General features: G+C 41.0%; 2 protein-coding genes across 2 annotated transcripts in view; one reads left to right on the top strand and one right to left on the bottom strand.

Moving 5' to 3' along the window:
• EXD1 (exonuclease 3'-5' domain containing 1) overlaps nt 1-1,733 on the bottom strand; it is a 40,700-nt gene extending 38,967 nt beyond the window's left edge. Inside the window, exon 1 of the mRNA XM_037056039.1 lies at nt 1,515-1,733. The gene's annotated coding sequence lies outside the window, so the exon portion shown is untranslated. The remainder of the gene's footprint in view (nt 1-1,514) is intronic.
• Nucleotides 1,734-2,179: 446 nt separating this feature from the next.
• CHP1 (calcineurin like EF-hand protein 1) overlaps nt 2,180-21,212 on the top strand; it is a 46,428-nt gene continuing 27,395 nt past the window's right edge. The window contains exons 1-2 of the mRNA XM_037056038.1: nt 2,180-2,489; nt 11,705-11,777. Coding sequence (XP_036911933.1) covers nt 2,423-2,489; nt 11,705-11,777 — 140 coding nt within the window. The 5' untranslated portion in view covers nt 2,180-2,422. The remainder of the gene's footprint in view (nt 2,490-11,704; nt 11,778-21,212) is intronic.

Below are 21,212 nucleotides of genomic sequence, written 5' to 3'. Positions count from 1 at the left end.
GGCTAGATACATAAACCTCTATTTTTATATTTTAAGGTCTAGCAGGGGTGTCCAAACTTGCGGTCTCTCAAGGCTACACTGAAAGAAGAAGAGCTGTCTTGGGCCACAAATTAAATACATTGCAACATGTAATCACACAAACAAAAAAACCTCATAATGTTTTAAGTGAATTTATGATTTTGTGTTGGGCCACATTCATAGCCATCCTGGGCTGCAAATGGCCCATAGCCCCAGGCTGGACACTCCTGGGAGAGTGCTTTCACAAATGTTATTTGTTGCCTACAACAACCACTACCTAACTTACACCTGCAGAAGCTGAGGCTTAAAGATTTAAGACACCTGCCCAAAGTCGCACATTTAGAAGGTAATGGAACCTGAACTAAAACCAGGAATCTAGGGGAGGGAATGTGTAGTCTAGGGCAAGGCCAAGTGTTAAGCATCCAAAGAATATTGTCACCAAAGCGTCTGAGAAAATCACTTTTCTTTTTTAAAGTCAATCCAACAGGCAAAAGGGGAATTTTCGCAGAAACAACAGGACATAAAACTGGAAAAAAACAGACCAAAAATTCACTTATATTTTTAAAAGATAAGAAATAAAAGTTTGTTTATTTAAATAAGAAATGCTTGGACAGTCAGGAAACTTAAGAAATGCTAAAGTCAGAAAAAAAGAAACAAATATTAACACAAAGCAAAGAAAGCTTTGACTGAGGACACCTGCAAATGGAAGATTCAAGATTAGGAAGGAAAAACTAGGGTCAGGATCTAGAGATGGGCTTCCAGACAGACTCACAACAGGAACATTCAGGTGGCTGACATCAAGACTTTTCTATCATACCCATTCACGCAAGATTAAAAAGAAACTCCTGTGGCTTCTAGACAGGCATATCAAAACCGTCACACTCTGGACATGGAAGCAGACATCCCTAGGTCCCTCAAGAGCAAATCAGTAATGAAAACAACTTAGTGAGTCTAGAACCTCGGTCTCATGCTAAGCCATCAAAGCCTTAGGTGAAGGTTAAAACTAATAACCCAAGTTAAATTGGGCAGCTTGCTAAGAGCCCCCCAGTGTGTAGGTATTAAGTGATAGCGATCAGAATCTGGTTCTAATCATATCTCAAACCTAATCTGTACAAAACATCTCAGGGCCTGGCCCAGCAGCTCAGTTAGGCCAAGGTGGTGAAGGCTGTGGGGCTTGACCCCAGGTCCCAGCACATACAAGAATCAACCAATGAATGCATAAATAAGTGGAAGAGCAAACCGATGTGTGTGTGTGTGTGTGTGTGTGTGTGTGTCAAAATAAAATTTAAAAAGAAAAAAAACACTTGAGGGGTGTGTGTGAGGGGGTTCTTAAAGGGCATTGAAGCCACAGGAAAAGACCTACGGGTAGTTCACCTGAGAGGGTGTACTAATATAACAGGTTGGGTTTCTTCAAGAAAATTAAAATGTGTCATAGGAACAAAATGCAAAATTCCTCATTTTTAAGGCAAAATAATAGAATAAAAGGCGAACCATACGCTAGGAATTCACTCTTCTCTGTTGTTTGGGTTTTTGTCCGAAGGAAGTTTGGGAAATCCTGACCCAGTTTTCGCCAAACGGTGAGTTCTTCCAGCTTCAGTCTTTACAACTTTAAAACTGGACTGCTGTTGAAGAAGAACTCTGGGCGAGTTCCAAGCCCAAGGCGGCGGTTATCTAAGGACAAGGGAAATATAGGGAGCTCAGGGAACCCGCTCAACTCAACGGACGCGCCCAACAAGAGGTCCAGCTGTTTCCTGAAGAGCCAATCAGAGCGCGGCCCCGAGACAGATTCCCCAGTGCCCCCAGCGGCCAGGAGGGAGAGAGGGCTTCTCAGAAAAATAAAGAAATGCAACTCCCAGCTTGCGGTTCCCAGGAGACACACCCTAGAGTTCGCCCAAGAGACGTTTTGTCTGTCTATTTTTATTGTTTTTCTGCGCCGACTGCTATCCATAGGGTGGGATTTCTACGTTATAGTTCTGTGAGACACTGCTTGGTTACGGGCTGCCTGTCGCAAGTTAGCTTGTTGTAAAGCGAATCAATGGCATTGCCCCTTTAATTGCGGTCGCTAGAGCCAGAGTGGCATTGCCCTTTTAAGGACACGTGCATCACAGTTCCGGGGGCGGGACTTATCGGTTAGGCAAGCCGGCAGGGCGCTCTGGTGATTCATTTCGAAGCCGGAGCTAGGATCGCCGACGTCGTCTCCGGCGCCGGGCTCAGCCTCGCTCCTGATTGGCCACCCTCGGGGCCGCCCCCGGCCGCGCACCACCCTTGGGTACCGTCCCCGGTCGGCGGTGGGTACGCTACCCTCTGCCTTCTTGACCCCTGTCCTTCCTCTTTCCTCTCTTTCCCTCCGACTGCAGCAGTCTCTTCTGGCGCGCCTGCTCCCGGAGGAGCTCCCGACTCGGTGATGGGGTCTCGGGCCTCCACGTTACTGCGGGACGAAGAGCTTGAAGAGATCAAGAAGGAAACTGGCTGTGAGTTCGGGTAGCGGGTGGGAACGCGACTACGCGCCTCCGGCAGGCTTCAGCACCGAGGGCTGCTGCCTCTGAGATCTGGAGCTGGGGTACCTGGAGGTGGCGAGGGTACTGGTCAGCCTCTAGCACTGGAACCTCGGGGCTGAGAGCTGGAGAACCTGTTCTTCCAGCTACGTCTACCCGGAGCGGTGATCTGGCTCTTGCGGGGGCTGTCCTTTGCCTCCAAGGCAGGCGTGTAGATTTCTTGTAGGGCACAGACACTGCTCATTTCTCCTCTCCAAGCTAAGGAAAGCCCCCGACCCCCTTTATCTTCCTTCTCAGCAACCTGAAATTCAGGAATTCTAGATGGACCCTGTAGAAAACAAAATTGCTTTCTGGGCAAGGACCTAAAACCGCTGACATCTGTGGGAAATCACAAACAAAATCTTGCCACAGCTGGAAAAAAAAAAACACCCGCAGAAAGTCAGGCGTATAGTAGAAGTTTGAAAGACGTGACTCGGTGACCTGAGACCTTGAAAGAATCAGGGATCTGACAGTATAAGACTTCTGAACTTGTGGAGAAAAAGCAGGATACTTACTGTGACCGCTGGATTTTACTTACTCAGGATGCTTGCTCTCCCGATTTCAGCTATGTTGATTTCTACTGTGCTCTTGTACTTTATGCAGTCACCATGGAAATTGGATATGCTCCAAAAACCTCAGAGTGAATTTATACTAGGAACTGGTTTTCTTAATAATCCAGTCTCTTTTTCATTAACCTGAGCAAAGAAGTAACAGGGCTTTGGGAATTCAAATCTCTAAAACACCATCACCCACGTTGGTATAGCCCTTAATAATGCATATGATACTTTCTATTCTCAATAATCCATTGTGACTCTTGTATTCTACACGAGTTATGTAAGCATCTGAGATTTGTCTCTTCATGATACCTGTCTTCGATAATGAGGTGACCAGTAAGTAACTCAGTGGCCTATATGCAGGTAATATTGGGGTATACTGAGAGAATTACACAGGCGTTGTGACCTGAGATCAATTAAATTCTGTCTAGTACCTTCTGACAAATTAAACTTTCTAGAACCTTAAAGTTGGAAGGGCTGTTATTTAGCCTTAGTTCTTGTCAGAGTGGATTACTGCTTTCAGCATCCCCTAACCTATGGCCTTTATGTTTCTCCATGAAGACTAACAATGATGTTAGTCTTCTCCATGAAAACTACCATTGCTGTCCTTTTCATGGTTTTGGATAATGACAGAAAGTAGTTAGCTGTTTATAATGTGCAGTATTTGTTTGGCTACTTGGCTTTCTGGTCAAGCGTTTTATTACATTTTATGGCCACGATCCCTGGCCTTTCTTGAAAATACATGAACTGTGTTAGGTCTAAGGTGACACCAGAGGTAAAATATTTGTGCTTAAAATAAAGAGTCACATTAGTGAGGAATTGTAAAGTGTGAGGATGGGAAAAGGCTGTTTTTTGCCTCAAGATAAAGGGAGCAGTAATCCCATTCTGACATATTTACATTTGACCAAATGAAAAGGGCCTGGGTGCTATAGACTCTGGGTTATTTTACTGTATGGCTTGTGGAAACACAGAACTAAGTACTCCAGGAAAGAGCTGTTTTCCTCGTTACCAAAAAGTGAGTCAAGCCTCATGGAGAGTCTTAACCACAATCAGTGCAAATGTACGTACTGAGCCAGAAAGCCTAAAGAAACAAGTACTTACTAAATTTCTGCAGTGTCTGTATTCAGTACTATGCTAGGTACTCCAAGCAAATGGTGATGAAAGATGCCCACGACTAGGTGGTGGAGATAAACCCACAAGAGTTAGGATTAGCATCAGGACATAAGGTTACTGAAATTGTGTGACACCCATGTGCAGAACTCAGGGAAGCTATGTGGGCTGGCCTTGTGGAGGACAGACACTGAGCTTTGACTCATGCATGAACAGGTTACATTTGGATAAATTAGGGCATTTTGGTGGCTTCCAAGAGCATTACCCGCAGCCTGCTACACAGTTATTCCTCCTCCCTGGGAGTTGAGTCATCAAATTATCTAGTTAATGTCCATCAGCAGAATTTATTTTATTTTATTTTTTTAAGTAAGTTTAAAAGTTTTCAATTACAGTTGACATACAATATATTAGCTCCAGGCGTACAATGTAGTGATGAGATAGTTACATAACTTACGAAGTGATAACCCCAATAAGCGTAGTATCCACCTGACAACATACATTTTTATTAGAATATTATTGCAGAGTTAATTTTTAAAGCAGTAGTTTTAGCATGATATCAAAGGCTTAGAAGAATAAAAATAACAGGGTTGGGGAGAGAGATGGAATTTGTCCTGGTTTTATCCGCTTCTCAGTTTGGGAAACTATCAATCAGAAACACTTCAAGTTAAACTCAAATATAAGACATTTCACTGTACCCTTTGCCTGTAAGGAAATGTAGCATAATTGAGGAAAATTGACGTTAAATTGCAATCAATAAATGTAAACAATTTTTTCTAAGTCTAAATTGATCAGAATTCATTTGAAATTTAATCTAAGTGATTCTAGGAAAGTAATTGTAGGTAAGAATTACTAGTAACACCTAATCTTAATTAAGCCTGGAGTTAGTTAACTCTTCATTCCTGAGAGTTAATTTTGGTATTCTTGATTTAGTTTATTATCTATTTCCTTTCATTCTTTAGCTTTTAATTTTTTTCCTTTGACACTCTAGTAATGAGTTGAGTCATTTCCCATACAAGAATCAACCAATGAATGCATAAGTGGATCAACAAATCAGTATTTGTCTCTACCTCCCATTATTCTTTCCTCTCTCTCTCTAAAATCAATAAATTAAGAACACTTTTTAAAAAGCCATTTCAAATATATGCAGTCCTATGTTCATTGCAGCATTATTTAAAATAACCAAGATATGGAAGCAACCCAAGTGCCCAGGAATAGATAAGTGTATAAAAAAATGGTGTGTGTGTGTGTGTATACATATACACAATGGAATATTACTTGGACATAAATAAGAAAAATCTTAACATTTGGGGAAGCATGAATGAACCTAGAGGGTATTATGCTAAGTGAAATAAGACAGAGAAAGACAAATACCATATGGTTTCACTTATATGTGGAATCTAAAGAGCAAAATAGCCCTGGCTGGTGTAGCTCAGTGGATTGAGTACAGGCCTGTGGACCATAGGGTTGCCAGTTTGATTCCCAGTCAAGGCACATGCCTGGGTTGTGGGCCAGGTCCCCAGTAGGGGCCACGTGAGAGGCAACCACACACTGATGTTTCTCTCCCTCTCTTTGTTCCTCCTTTCCTTTCTCTCTAAAAATAAATGAAATCTTTTTTAAACAGTGATGGGTGTTTATTTTTTTTAAAGAGCAAAATAAATAGAAACAGACTCAGATGAAGGAAATAGACTGATGGTTGCCAGAGGGAAGGGGGTTAGGAGGCTGGGTGAAAAAGGCAAAGGGGTGCCCGGGCTGGGGTACTTCAGTGGATTGAGTGCGGGCTGTGAAGGGTCGCTGGTTTGATTCCTAGTCAGGTCATATGCCTGGGTTGCGGGCCAGGTCCCCAGTGGTGGCCATGTGAAAGGCAAACACACATTGATGTTTCTCTCCCTCTCTTTCTCCATCCCTTCCCCTTTCTCTAAAAATAAAGAAATAAAATATTTTTTAAAGGGATGAAGGGACTAAGAACTACAAATTGCTCGTAACTATGAAATAGTCATAGGGATATAAAGTACAGCATAGGGAATATAATCAATAATATTGTAATAACTAGGTACAGTGCCAGATGGGTACTTGAAATATTGGGGGGAACACTTTGTAAAGTATATGATTGCCTAACCATTATGCTGTACACCTGAAACCAATACAAAATAATATTGAACATCAACTGTAATTGAAAAATAAAGAATAGATTCAAGTAAGGAAAAAAAATTGAGTTCCACAATCACTTGAGGCAGATTGTGTAAATAAGAAGTAAAACATTAATACAATGCCTGAATAAATATCAGAATATATACATCCACAAGAAAAAATAGCCACTTAATCTGTGAAAATTAATTTATGCCAACCGATTGGTAATGAATACAGATTCATTTATTTTTAGTCTGCAGCTTCTTGTGTGTGTCATTTGGTTTGGGGAGGATGTTAAATTGGTTTAGGAAGTAAATTTTAGTCTACGGCCATACCACCCTGAAAGCACCCCATCTCGTCTGATCTCGGAAGCTAAGCAGGGTCAGACCTGGTTAGTACTTGGATGGGAGGAAGTAAATTTTACTTCCTGGTGAGGTTTGTGTATGTTTCACGGGTGTAGTGATGATAGAACCAGTATGGACTTCTGGACAGTTGCAATGAAGAGCACAAGGCTGGCAACGGCAATTGAGAATAGTTTCCTGGGCTAGAATATAAGTGGAAGTTCAACTTCAGGCTGTGGCTGCTACTACCTCCTAACACAGTGACGTGTGCACTGACTAGCAGTGCCCGCATAGTTATGGATGATCAAAACAAATTTTCATGACCTATCGAATCTGTGGAGAAAAGTGTCAGTACACTCTCTGTAGGGGAGAGTGCCACATACCTTTTGCCTAGACAGGCTTTTATTAGTTTTTTTGTGAAGGCATTCAGGTATAAGCTTATTAATCATAGATAGACAGTAAACAGCCGATAGTATACAAAAAATCATAGGGCTTGTCCTTAAATCAAGGTTTATCAACTAAAAGGCTATAAAACTATGGGAAAATAAAAACATTTAACTAAAAGCATTCTTAGCGGAGCAGGTCTCACAGGTTTGTTAAGAATTCTTTATCTTGCCAGGTTATCTGGGCCCTGCGCTAGCTGGTCAAAGGTTGCACAGTCTTCCCTACCACAGGTATTCAGGCTTAAGTGGATTAGAGCCAGGAAGCGCTTCCCTCAGAGGACTTGGGGACTGGGCTATGTTATAGTAGCCAGGTGGGGGTTGAGGGTCTGTCATTCCCTCTTTGTCGCAGCACCCCTGAGTCCTTCCGTGATGGCCTCCCAAGTGATCAAGTCTGGCTTAGGTTGCCCCCCCCCCCCGGGGGGGTGCGTCTTACCCCTCACTGACTTCCGATCATGCTTTAGGGGCAGGGGAGATGAAGCAGGGGCAGCATCAGCTGCCAGAGACAAGCCTTGTCTCCTCAGTGGCTTGAATTCTGGAGGTTACACACTCAGCCTTAAACAATTGCAATTCCTGAAACCAGGCAAAGCAGTTCCCAACAATGCAGGGCCTCTTCCTGGCCCTCACCTGCCATGCCGTAGTCCCTGAAGTATCTGTCACTACAGAAGACCCTTTTATCTTCTGGCTTTAACTGAAATAGAAATGCACATAGTATAACTTAGTGTAGTTGGTTTGGGGTTAAGCGATTTATACATCTCTATACTCGCCCCCCCAACTTATTATGATGAAAATTTTCAAATACAAAAAAAAGTTGGAATAGTATAATGGTCTATATACACCTTCCATTTTAATTCACCAGTTGTTAACATTATGCTATATTTACTTTACATATTAATATACATGCTATATTTACTTTACATATTATATATATTTTTAATGAACCAGTTGAAAGTTAGATATCAGAACTCTTCATCCCTAAATACTTCTGCATGCATATGGATTTTTCCTACATAACTACAACTCTATTATCACACCTGAGAAAGTTGACAATAGTTCTATTATACTATCCACCATTCGGTCCATATTCAAATTTCCCCCAATTGTAAAAAGGTGGGGTTTTTTTTTATGTCTTTTAAGTCTTTTATTTTTTAGATTCCCTATGAGAGTAAGTCAGTTCTTGAAGTTCTCTTGTCAGGAGAAATGCTGGGGTGTGGAGTGTTCAGGGAGAATAATTAGGGGTGCGGGGTTTAACACCTCAGTTTTTTACCTAAAGTTACCTTTGGTTGCAGTTGTATGCTTTAACTAAGTTATCAGTCTGTTTTCCTGCATGAAGATTTAAAATAAAAGAAAGGGCAAAATAACTTTTGTTTGTTTGTTCCTCCCTTTTCATTTGTATTTTTCCCTCTGCTATTCCTCCTTAGTGTTTGGTACTTGTCTGAAATGCCTTCCTCCTCTGAGCTGGAGGCAATGATGATAGAAAGATTAGCAGGGCCTTCTAAGTAATCTTTCAGCAATATAAAATAATTATTTGTCCATCAGTGGAGAAAAATACAGCTTCATTCAAGACATGTCTGTGTGCACAGCCTTCTGAGAGTAACTGTTAACTCCTGAGACTTTCTCTGAGTTACCAAGATTTGTGCCGGTTTGGGGCACCCTCCCTGCCGGCTAGCCTAGTGCTTTCTGGCAAGAATGTTTTACTGGAGACTTGTCCTGCCTTCTTTGGTGGCAGTTGCAGTGCCTTTCTGCTTCTTGAAGTTGCTCTGAAACTATGCCTTGAAGGTTGCTTTATACTCTTGGTCACAGTGGATTTAGCACCAAAATTAAAGCTTGAAAACTTTCCCTCCCTTCCTTCTTCCTTTCTTGCTTCCTTCCTCTCTCCTTCCCTCCCCCCCACCTCTGTTTTCTTTTTCCTCTTCTGTCTTTTTTCTTCTCCTCCTCCTTCAGTTATCAAAGTTCTTTTTAGCAGTATCATTGTAACATTAGTTATGAAATTTAGGAAATGGATTGAGATGTGACTGCATTCAGTTGTGTTAAAAGTTGACATATAGCCCAGTTTGTCCTAGAAGATAGCAGTTTTATGGTTGTTTGGCTACTTATTTACATACTTTTAACATATTGGTGAATTATGAACTCAAGCAGCCAGAAACTGGTCTTTTATTCTGAAATATGGTATGGCATTTATTCTAGTAAGTGCCATACCAGTATTTACTAAGGGAATTTTTAAAATTATACTATAAGACGTTTCAGTGCCCAGTAATTTCAGATGGTGATCTAGATTAGAAAGGTAGCCGATGGTTCATTTATAAGTTGAAGGGGTTGGACTAGATGACAATGTTCCTTCCAATTTTTAAACCATATAAATCAGTATGCATGATTATTTATATACATGTGGAATTTCTAGAAGGATTCACAAAAAACTGGCAATAGTGTTTGCCTTTGGCAAGAGAGACTGGGGAACTCAGTTGCTGCAGAGACTTCAATCTGAATGATTTCCTTGTTAAAGAAAAGTAATCTGGCCTGGCTGGTGTAGCTCAGTGGATTGAGCGTGGGCCTGTGAAACAGAGGGTCACCAGTTCAATTCCCAGTCAGGGCACATGCCTGGGTTGCAGGCCAGGTCCCCAGTAGGGAGCACATGAGGGGCAACCACACGTTGATGTTTCTCTCCCACTTTCTCCTTCCCTTCCCCTCTCTCTAAAAAAATAAAACATAAAATATTTTTTAAAAAAGTAATCTGAAGTATATACTAGTCTACTAAAAACCAATCCAGTGGACTAAATATTATGCAGCTATTAAAAAGGTCTGCAGAACAATATAGAAAACTTGCGAATTAATAAATGAAAAATAAGCTATCACACCTATGTAGACAAATGATGGATATTAGATGGTATATGAAAAAATGAAAACAGTGCTGTTGAGTTGTGAACAAATTTTGCTTTTTCAAAAAAATCTTTTGGGAAAGTTAGTAATTCGTTAGCTAATTAATTTTGTTAAACTAAAAGGAATTTGAGTTTGAGGGAACCTTTGAGGCCCCAGGCCAGTGCTGGGGTAAACTCATCAGGTCCCTGAAGAAAGTGGCTGTGGCTGGCAGAGAGTCAGGAGAAAGGTGGAGAGTAGTCAGTGCAGACGTGAAACTGTACCTTCAGGCTTGTGATGTAAATCCTTACCTCACGATAACAACTAACCTGGAGTGCTTATTACCATGTGCTGCTTTGGCAAGCACTGTTCTCTTATGCACTCCGTTTGTTCACTCCAGGCCCTGTTCACACACTCCTCACCAGTAGGCCTGGCACGGGGCATGGAATCATTCCATCAACCCACCCCTCCCCGGAGTGTACTCTTTACACCTGCCCAGCAGGCAGAAAGGTCCACAGTGCTGCGTCAGTGCCTGGACCCGCGCAGGCTTTGCGCTGGCTGGGGATGATTGAGCCGCCTTCTCTGCTCCCTGCTCTCTGATGCTGAAGCAGCCACAGCTGCACCTGGTGTGTGGTTTCAGCCTAGCTTTGGGCCACTCACTTCCTGCTTTTCCTGCTGTGCCCCTGTTTACTTCATCCTATTGTTCCTTAAACTGCAAGTACATTTTTGTTTCAGGAGCAGGGGAGGGAGGGACAACAACCATCAGAAAGAACTCTTTCAGCCTGAGGTACAGCCTGGGACAGAGTCCACATTTGCCACACCCTCTTTGGCTGTTGTCTTTTCTCCTTTGTTAACTTTTTTTTTCTTCCTACCTCTAGTCTGTCAGGAGACTAAATTGTTTTTCAGAAATTCCTTTTTGCATTTTTCAAAGTTTTATCATGCAGTTATTACCTCATTTTAATTGTCAGCTTGTGCCTGAATTAATCCAAAATGAGGAACAAAATGGGTTCTTTGTAGATGTCATGTGACAAGAACATGACAATTTTACGAATTGCCTCGTTTATTTTCCTGGAGCCCGTGTTCCTTTACTGGGAGCTCAGTGGATCTCTTGCAGTCACGGGAAAGAGGCCCATCCAAGGCCGTGGTGATCCGTTACTGAGGGAAAGGTCAGTACCCAGGGAAAAAGTAAAGCCACTAATGCTTAGTGCAGGAGTAAACAAGATTTTAAAAGTAGAACCTGAGTGCCCCAGTCTTAAACTCAGTACAAGCTCCCTACCTAGAAGTGCCAACCTAAAACTGAAACTGATGAATAAGTATGCGTTTTTAAACAAAGCACTCGTTTTCATAGCCTCTAAGTGAGGGGACTGAAAGGTGGAATTCTCACAATTTCTGTGTAAAGGAAAATTGGCTTTGTGTTGTTAACTACCTGACTACCTGACATTTACTGTGACACCTAGTCTTAATTAAGCCTAGACTTCATTCCTGAGAGTTAATTTTGGTTGTTCTTGATTTAGTTTATTTTCTAATTCTCTTCATTCTTTAGCTTTTAAATTTTCTCCTTTGTCACTCTAGGGATGAGTTAGTTGAGTCATTTTCCTGTTTTGCTCACTTTGAAGCAATTAACGGTGGGCTCGGGCCAGAAAGACAGCCAGCTTCCAAAGGGCCACAGGGCTTCAATTTGAGAGCAGGGCATCTTCTCCACCTGGGACTAATTTTGTGTTCTTTAGTTTCCCACAGTCAGATCACCCGCCTCTACAGCCGGTTCACCAGCCTGGACAAAGGAGAGAATGGGACTCTCAGGTAGGCAGTTCCGTTTTTTTCTGTCCATGTCTGAACAGCTAGCTGCCTTTATCCCAAAGGCAGACATGATAGGCACCTCGCATGCAGTGAGCAGGGACCATTTCTTCACTTGTCTTTCTTTGACTGTCTTTGATCCGAAGGGGAGTTAAATAAGCAGATTATTACATTTTATCCCTAGGTGCTTGTTGCTGTATTTCAGCTCCCCTTAGTTTGGGTGGCCACTGTTCTGATCCTAAGAATGTACTTTTGAGAATTTCAGTTCTCTCTGCTTGAGTTTTCTCACAGCCCTTTCCCAAGAATATTAGCTTTTAGACGGTTGACCCATCATAATCCAAGACGGGGCCAGGTTGTTCTGTCCTCCCTCCTATTTCCCAGCACAACCCATAACACTAGGGTACATCACTTTATATGTATTAGTGTTAGATAAGATGTTCAGTATTTTACTCTAGACCAGTGGTGCTCAACGGGGAGCTGTTTTGCTCCTGGGTGGCAAAATGTCTGCAGACATTTTCAGTCGTCCTGACCGAGGAATGCCGCTCTCGTCTAGTGGGTAGAGGCCAGGAGTGCTGTCAGGTAGGTATCCTGCCGTGCACGGGACACCCTCCCACAACAAAGAATTGTTCTGCCCTAAATGTCAAAAGTGCCACTGGTCTAGAGTAAGTACATGATTTCAGAGTAACTTAGTGCTGTATCGTTTCATATTCATAATTGTCTTATGAAAGTAAATGAAAAAATGCCTCCTTACCACCACCTCCCAACGTAACCAGTAATTTTGTTACGGTTATTCCTCAGCTTTGATTGACTGGTATAGAATGAAGCTGCCTGCCTTTCTGGTGGCTGGCAGAAAGCAGTTTAGTTCTTCCAAAGGCTTCTGGTACGTGCGTGGGATGTAGCATAAAGGGGGAAGGAATATAGCAGCTAAGCCCTTATGCAGATCCTGAGGCAGAAGAGCTGGAGGATGCTGGCAAATCCATAGAGCTGTGTTTTGTTCAAGGCAAAATCTGCTGTTGCTAGAAGCTGGGATTAACCCAAACCATGCTATACAGTCATTAAAATATGGAAAACCTACCATGTGCAAAGACCACACTAGATGTTTTTTCTTATTCTTTGTTAAATTAAGGCAAAACACATATAACATTTACCATTTTAAAGTGTACGATCAGTGGCATTGTGTTCACAGTGTTGTGTAACCATAACCACTCTCTAGTTCTAGAACATTTTCATCACAGATGGAGACCCTCACCCATTAATCAGTCTAGTTTCCCTTCCTCTGACAATCACTAATCTACTTACTTTCTCTCTCTAGGCATTTTATGTAAGTGGAATCATACAGTAGGTGGCCTTTTGTGACTGGCTGTTTTATTTCACATGATGTTTTCAAGGTTCTTACATTATAACAAGTATCAGTACTTCAATCCTTGTTATGGCTGAATAATATTCTGTTGTATGTATATTCCACATTTTATTTATTCATTCATCAGTTGGGTTGTGTATGCCTTTAGGCTATTATGAATTGTGCTACTGTGAACATTTTTTGTGTGGGCATGTGTTTTAATTCTTTTGGGCGCATACCTAAGAGTAGAATTTGAGTCTGTGGTAATTTTATGTTTAACAGAGGAACCACCGACCTATTTTCCCAAGCAGGTGTACAGCTTCATTTTCCATCCCCACCAGCAGTGTAGGAAGGTTCAGACCTCTCCACATCCTCACCAAAACGTATTATCTCTGTTTTGATTCTAACTATGTTAAGTGGGTGCAAGTGGTATATCATTGTGGTTTTGATTTTTATTTCCCTAGTGACTAATCATGTTGAGCATTTTTTCATGTGCTGGTTGGTCATTTGTATATCTTCTTTGGAAAAATGCCCATTCATGTCTTTTACCTGTTGTTTAATTGGTTTGTTTGTCTTTTTGTTGTTGAGTTTTGGGAGTTCTTTTTATATTCTAGATATTAGACCCTTTTCAGATATATGACTTGCAGATATTTTCTCCAGTTCTGTGGAGAAAATGGTTGTCTTCTCACTCTTTATAGTATTCTTTGAAGCACAGAAGTTTTAATTTTTTTTCAGAAGTTTTAATTTTGATAAAATCCAATTTATCTGACTTTTCTTTTGGTGTGTATGCTTTTCTGGTGCCGTATCTAAGAAACCATTGCCATATGCAAGGTCATGAAGCATTACCTCTATGCTGTCTTCTAAGAGTTTTGTAGTTTTAATTCATTTTGAGTTATGTATTATATATATATATATACATATACAAAATATGTGTTTTATATATATGCTATATATATTACATATATATTACATATTACCATATATATATTGTGTGAGGTAAGAGTCAAACTTTTTTTTTGCAAGTGGAGATCCGCCTGCCCCAGCACATTTGTTGAAGAGACTATGTAAATTTGGGCTTGAAAAATAAACCAGATTAGAAATCTCTGTGGCTCCTCCAAGACTCCAAATCTTCAGCTCCAATACTTGAGTAATTTGCTTGAGTTTGGGATTACATCTTCCTCATAAATTTAGATTTAACCATATAGATTCAAATTGGTTCTGATTCCTTTTTTTCTTTATATAAAGTGAGTGATTTGTAATGTGTGTGTTTTAATCACTCACTGTTTGCTGGGGAACAGTGGAAAAGCTTTTGTAAAAGGAATTCTTTCTCCTTAGAAAGGGTGAAAACTTTCCAGATGTCAGCTAATGTTACCTACTCCTTAAAATCTAGGTAACACTTGCTCAACCCTTAAAACACCGTTTCACACTGGAAAGCCAGTGAATTAACTCATTTGATTGGTATTTATTGAGTACCACTGCTCTCAGTGCTGGCTTCTACAGATTCTTAGCGGGAGAAGAGGTACCAGGAAGTGGTGGGGTAATTCTAGATTTCATGGTTACCTGGATCTAATTGATTTTTTTATACCTGGCTTTATAAAATACTAGGTCTTAAACCCATTCTTTAATCATCATGGTATGCATTAAAATGTGGGGGAAGCCCCAAGCCACCTTGGGTGCAAGAAGAAATGACCTCATTGTATTACATAGTAAACAATATCTGTGTAAGTTGTCTTGTTGGACCCACCAGCTATCAGTGAGTTCACGTTGGCTGTGCCTCCTGACAATGGCCACCTCAGCCTCTGGCCATCTTATTAGATTGTCTTCCCCTCTCCCCTAACCCTGTCTTCTGTTCTCCTCCCTCCAGCCTTGAAGATTACCTGGTGCACTCTAAATCCTTCTGTCCATACAGAGCAATTTAGTGTCTCCAGTCTCCTACTCCCAAACTTGGTTCAAGGCCTGTCTAGACCTTTCTGGAACCTATCAGGGTACCCAGCCGAATACAGACAACCTCCAGTATTTTGCCTCCTGGAACTACTTTTAGGAGAAATATTTTCTCTTCTACATTTTCTTCACTTTCCTTTTCCAAGATGCTCGATGTCTAAAGCCAAATTCTGCAGAGTGAGAGGCTGTGGCATACCACACAAAGCATTCTGCATCCCTTTGTATCATTGGTCCCAGTGGGAACATGAAGCAGAAACTGTGCACAGCTTTGGTTACAAATGGAACTTGTGCAAAGTGCTCCCAGAGATTTGCCCCAAAGTATGTTTTATAGAATGCTAGTTCCTTGGTCTTCCAACTAAGTGTTGTGTTGAAAAGAAGACAGACAAAAGTTATCCACTAAACTTTGTGAAAGCTTAGTGATAAACATGGCTAAACTGGCTTCTTTATTATGGGATTTCCCAGCATCTTTAATATGCTCCAGTGAATTGGGCATCTTCAAGAGGGGAGTATTGTAAACAGTGTTTGCCAAATTGATTAGTTATTTCTATGCAGAATCCCTTTTACATGGACTATCTCTTCAAGTTGGTGTTTCATACAATACTGTAACCTCACAAATCTTACTTTCTTCAGATGCCGTTATGTTGGGTGAAATATACCACTGCCATTGAAATGGGTCTTTCTGAAAAGGCAGTGGGGTCCTGTAAGGGATCCTGAAATGATCTGTTGTGGGGCAGATCAAAATGGGAACCTTTAAGTATAATCTGTGCTGATCTAATCCGTGGTCTTGGAAGTCAAAATATGATTACCCACTGGGGATGGGAACAGGTAGAGACAAAGGGAACATCTGGGTACTGATGATTTTCTTGATTTGGGTACCAGTTACCATCTTTACCAGCAAAATTCATCATGCTGGCTTGTCCTCTTTTCTACGTATATGTTATACTTCAGTAAAAGTTTACTTTAAAAAGATCCCCTGCCTTGAACATTTTTAATATTGGGTCTTTGTCAGATAATTCTTTTTCTCAAAAGCTTGATGAAAAATATTTCTGGATATTAAATTCTATAGGTTAGGTTGACTATAGACAGTACAGACCAGCTAAACTCTGTAACGAAGTTATTACTGGGAATTGCTGGTTGGCTGTATTGTTTGATATCACTTAATGGTTACCTGTAAGTGTTAGGAGACTGTGTCCTGAGTGGTAGCTGTTTTTCTGCATAACACTAAATGTTTTTTGAGGTTCGTTTTCTTGTTTGATTTTATCGAGGACAGATGATTTCAGTATTCTGGACAAGCACTTGCTCTGTAAACAGTGGTAACATTTCAGAATGGAGTTTCACAGATGAGAAACATGATGCCAATCTAATTCTCATTTGATTTTTTAAATTTTATTTATTTTTATTGTTGTTCAGTTACATTTGTCTCCAGTTTTCCCCCCTGTTGCTCTTCCCTGCCTCATCCAACCCCTGCTCCCAAAGACAACCCCCACCCCATTGTCCTTGTCCCTAGGTCTTTTGTACATGTTCCCCATCTTTCCCCCGTTATCCATGCCCCCCCCCCCCCACTGTCAGTTTGGTCTTTATTTCCATGTCTCTGGTCTCTGGTTCTTTTTTGCTCATTTGTTTTGTTCATTAGGTTCCACTTATAGAAGAGATCATATGTTACTTGTCTTTTACCACCTGGCTTATTTCACTTAGCATAATGTTCTCTAGTTCATCCATGTTGTTGTGAAGGATAGGAGCTCCTTTTTTTCCTGCTGCATGGTATTTTATTGTGTAAATGTACCATAGGTTTTTGATCCATTCATTTAGTGATGGGCACCTAGGCCGTTTCCAACACTTGGCTATTGTAAATAATGCTGCTATTAACATTGGGGTGCATAGGTTCTTTTGAATTGGTGTTTCAGGATTCTTGGGGTATATTCCCAGCAGTGGAATCACTGGATCAAAAGGCAGTTGCATTTTTTATTTTTTGAGGAAATTCCGAACTGTTTTCCACAGTGGCTGCACCAGTCTGCATTCTCACCAACGGTGCACCAGGGTTCCCTTTTCTCCACAAACTCGCCAGCACTTGTTTGTTGATTTGTTTATGATGGCCCATTTCCTCTCTCAAAGATTTAAATATCTCCTCTTGATGTTCTGAAATTTCACAGTGATGTACCTTTTTGTGGGTTGTTTTCTGTTACTAATTGCTTAGCCTTAGGAGGCCCTTCTCAATGTAAACATATATCCTTTAACTGAAAAGTTTTCTTCTGTTATGTCTTTGAGTATTTCTATCCCTCGATTAATTTTCCCAAAATACCTGGGGAGCCTTGGTATTTTTCCCAAAATACTTTGGTGAGTCCACTCATATTTAAGAAAAGGCCTGGTTGGATTACTGTAGAAAACTGACATGGGTTGGCTTGTGGTTGGTTTCTCCACAGGTCTTTCCCTTCTGTACTCGGAGAAGCACCATTGAGTTGGTACGCTTCACTTTAGGGTATGTGGTCAGGGAGCAAGAGGACAGATTTGCATCCCCCTACTCCAAATAAAAGGACAGTGTTCCTGGGTGGTTAACCTCCCACACTTGGTTGAAGTTCTGCCCAGGTGGGTCAGTTTCTTTCCATAGCAGTGCTCCCATTTTTATACCAGGGATGAATGGCCTTATATTGTGAGGATGGGCACTGGCAACAGTAGGCAGCTGGCCCATTCTTTGTTTTCTTTAATTAATTACCCTGAATGCTGCTGCCTTTACCTGGCAACTCTGAAACTCTGCAAACCAGAATGTCTCTCTGCTCTGCTACAGCCTTTCATGGGCCTTCTACTTTAACTTTTTTTTTTTAAAGATTTTATTTATTTATCTTTAGAGGGGAAAGGAAGGAGAGGAGAGAAATATCAATGTATGGTTGCTTCTCATGAGTCCACTGCTGGGAACTGGCCTGCAACCCAGGCATGTGCCCTGACTGAGAATCAAACCGCGATCCTCTGGTTCGCAGGCCCACGCTCAATCCACTGAGCTACACCAGCCTCTCATACAGTTACTTTTTCTCAACCTCTGTCAAGCAGGAGAACATTTTGGTGACAATGTGGACTCTGTAGTATAGAATGAATTATGTAATAAGAGTTTAGTACATATGTGTTGAATTAAATAATCAGGGTCTTGGTAATTTCACGTATCTTTTATCATCTTAAGGAACCTGCTTATGTTAGGAATGACTTCTGGTTTATTCATTGCTATAAAGATTATTACCCTGTGTGATCAAGGAAGATTAAAATCCAGAGTTGCTGATCCAGAGCTTTGTCCTTAGTCTCCGAGGTCAATTTCTACTTGTGCCACCACCAGATGTGGTGGAGATGAGTTTTTTCTTTTTTCTTCTTTTTTTTTAAAGATTTTATTTATTTATCTTTAGAGAGGAAGGGAAGGAGAGAAGGAGAGAAACATCAATGTATGGTTGCCTCTCAAGAGTCCCCTGCTGGGAACTGGCCTGCAACCCAGGCATGTGCCCTGACTGGGAATCGAACTGCGATAGTGTGGTTTGCAGGCCCGCGCTCAATCCACTGAGCTACACCATCCAGGGCTTTTTTTGCTTTTTAAAAATTATCTTTATTTTTATTGTTATTTATTACAGTTGTCCATTTTTTCCCCCTTTGCCATTCTCCACCCATCCCAGCCCCTACATCCACAGTTCATTCCTTCACTGTGTCCAAGTCCATGGAGTCGTTCATACTTGTTCTTCGTCAGGTCCCCTCCCTTCCCCTTCTTTCTACCATTATCTACCTCCTGCCTCTGCTCCAGTCACTTTCAGTTGGTTTCATGTTTCCGTGCCTGTGGTTCTTTTTTTTTTTTTTTTAAGATTTTATTTATCTTTAGAGGGGAAGGGAAGGAGAGGGAGAGAATATCAATGTATGGTTGCTTCCTGTGAGTCCTCTGCTGGGAACTGGCCTGCAACCCAGGCATGTGCCCTGACTGGGAATTGAACTGCAATCTTCTGGTTCACAGGTCTGAGCTCAATCCACTGAACTACACCAGCCAGGGCTGGTTCTATTTTATTTATTGGTGTATTTTGTCCTTTAGATTCATCTTGTACATGAGATCAGTGTGGTATTTGTCTTTCATTAACTGGCTTACTTCACTTAGCATGATACCCTCCACTTCCATCCATACTATCACAAAAGGCAGGAGTTCCTTCTTTCCTTCTGCTGCATGGTATTCCATTGTATAAATGTACCACAACAATAAAAAATAAATAAAATAAATTTTTTATTAAAAAAGATGAGTTTATTGAATTAAACACTGTATAAACATTAAACCACAAGAGAAACAGACTATTGAAGGCTCCTGGTTAAACGGGAACATTAACATTTTATTTGAAGACGTTGGAGGAGTTTTATCTCTTCTATTATAAGCATCTTGAAGGCAGGGATCAGATTTACTAAGTTTATACTCCTTCACATACTTGATACCCAGATTTACCAATTGTTAACATTTTGCCACATATTTTATTGTATATTTTCTATAAGAAGGACATGCTCATATCAAAATCAAGAAACTTAGCATTTTGATATGGTACTATTATATAATATTTCATATTCTTTATGGTCTTATTTCATTTTTACCTGTTAGCCCATTAATTTTTTCATAACAGTTTCTCTCCTAGTCTAGCCAGGATCGTTGCATTCAGCCACATGTCTCTGTAGTCCCCTTTGATCTGAACCATCCTCTGCCTTTCTCTGCCCTGCAGAACACTGGTATTTTTGAAGAGTACAGCATAGTTATGCTGTAGACAGCTTTATATTGGCAGAGAATATTAATCAAGTTTTTTATTATCTTCACTGAGAACATGCTTATTGATTTTAGAGAGAAGGGAATGGAGTGGGGGGAGAGAGAGAAACATTAATGTGAAAGAGAAATATTGATCAGATGCCTCTTATATGTGCCCCAACTGGGGACCGAATCTGCAACCTAGGCCCCAACTAAGAATCGAACCCATGACCTTTTGGTTTATGGAACCATGCTCCAGCCAACTGAGCCACACCAGCCAGGTCTCAATCAAGTGGTTTTTTTTTTTTTTTAAATACTTACTGAACATTCTTGGGAGGACATCTTTCTTTCAAAACATTAACCTGGGAAAGAAACATGTTTTCAGAAAAAAAGAACATGTGCTGTGACTTACAGACTTTGATTTAAATCACAGTTCTGCCTCTTAACTAGCTTTGTAACATGGGGCAGTTACTTTGTCTTTCTCACTCTCGATTTCCTTAGCTCTAAAAGGGTATAGGTCACAGGTGGCAAACACAAGGCCTGTGGACCTAATCCAGCCCTCCACCTTCTTTTATCCAGCCCGGCACCTTGTTTCTACCTGGTGGCAGCACCCAGCTCCTTGCCCCCAGTTAAGGAGAAGTTACATTTATACAGTCCTAAAATTACATTCGGCCCTTTGAAGACAGCTGCAAGGCTAATGTGGCCCCCAGTGAAAATGAATTTGACACCCCCGATACAGGTAAAATGTTTGCATTAAGAAATGAGATACAGTGTCCTGGCTGGCGTGGCTCAGTGGATTGAGCGCTAGCCTAAAAACCAAAGTCAGTGGTTAATTTCCCAGTCAGGACACGTGCCTGGGTTGCAGGCTAGGTCCCCAGTTGGGAGTGTGTGAGAGGCAACTGATCCTTGCATCTCTCACACATCAATGTTTCTCTCCCTCCCTTCCCCTCCCTCTGAAAGTAAATAAATAAAATCTTTCAAAAAAACCCCGAATGAGGTGGTGTATGTAAACAGAGCAGCACATAATGTGTATATAGTGAATGGTAACTAGTACTCACTTTAATTTCCAACTTGTAAAAAGATAACTGCCCTTGCTCTGTTTGAAGATTAAATACTTCTCTAACTCTAATCTGTAGAAGATGGTGGAGAAAAAGACAGACTCAGAGTGAGAAAGTCTGGAAATCAGTTAGTTGTCACATTTTATTCTTTCCTTGGACTTAACACGTTGCATGTCATAGTGGTATAGATCTTCCTATCGAGCACAGAGGCCCCTCTAAATTTTTGCTGTCATATTCAAGCTCTGTGGTATTTGATACTTTACATGTGCTATTCATTCTCTGAACTTAATAAGTACAAAATGGTAATGTTCCAAGAATCATTTACAGGGACAACTGAGTGTTTGCTCATCAGTGTTTATTGATAT

Source organism: Sturnira hondurensis, unplaced genomic scaffold (genome assembly GCF_014824575.4).
Source record: "Sturnira hondurensis isolate 20B ecotype Veracruz unplaced genomic scaffold, ASM1482457v3 Scaffold0008782, whole genome shotgun sequence".
Taxonomy (NCBI): domain Eukaryota; kingdom Metazoa; phylum Chordata; class Mammalia; order Chiroptera; family Phyllostomidae; genus Sturnira; species Sturnira hondurensis.
This window is presented reverse-complemented; position numbering and strand designations above follow the sequence as displayed.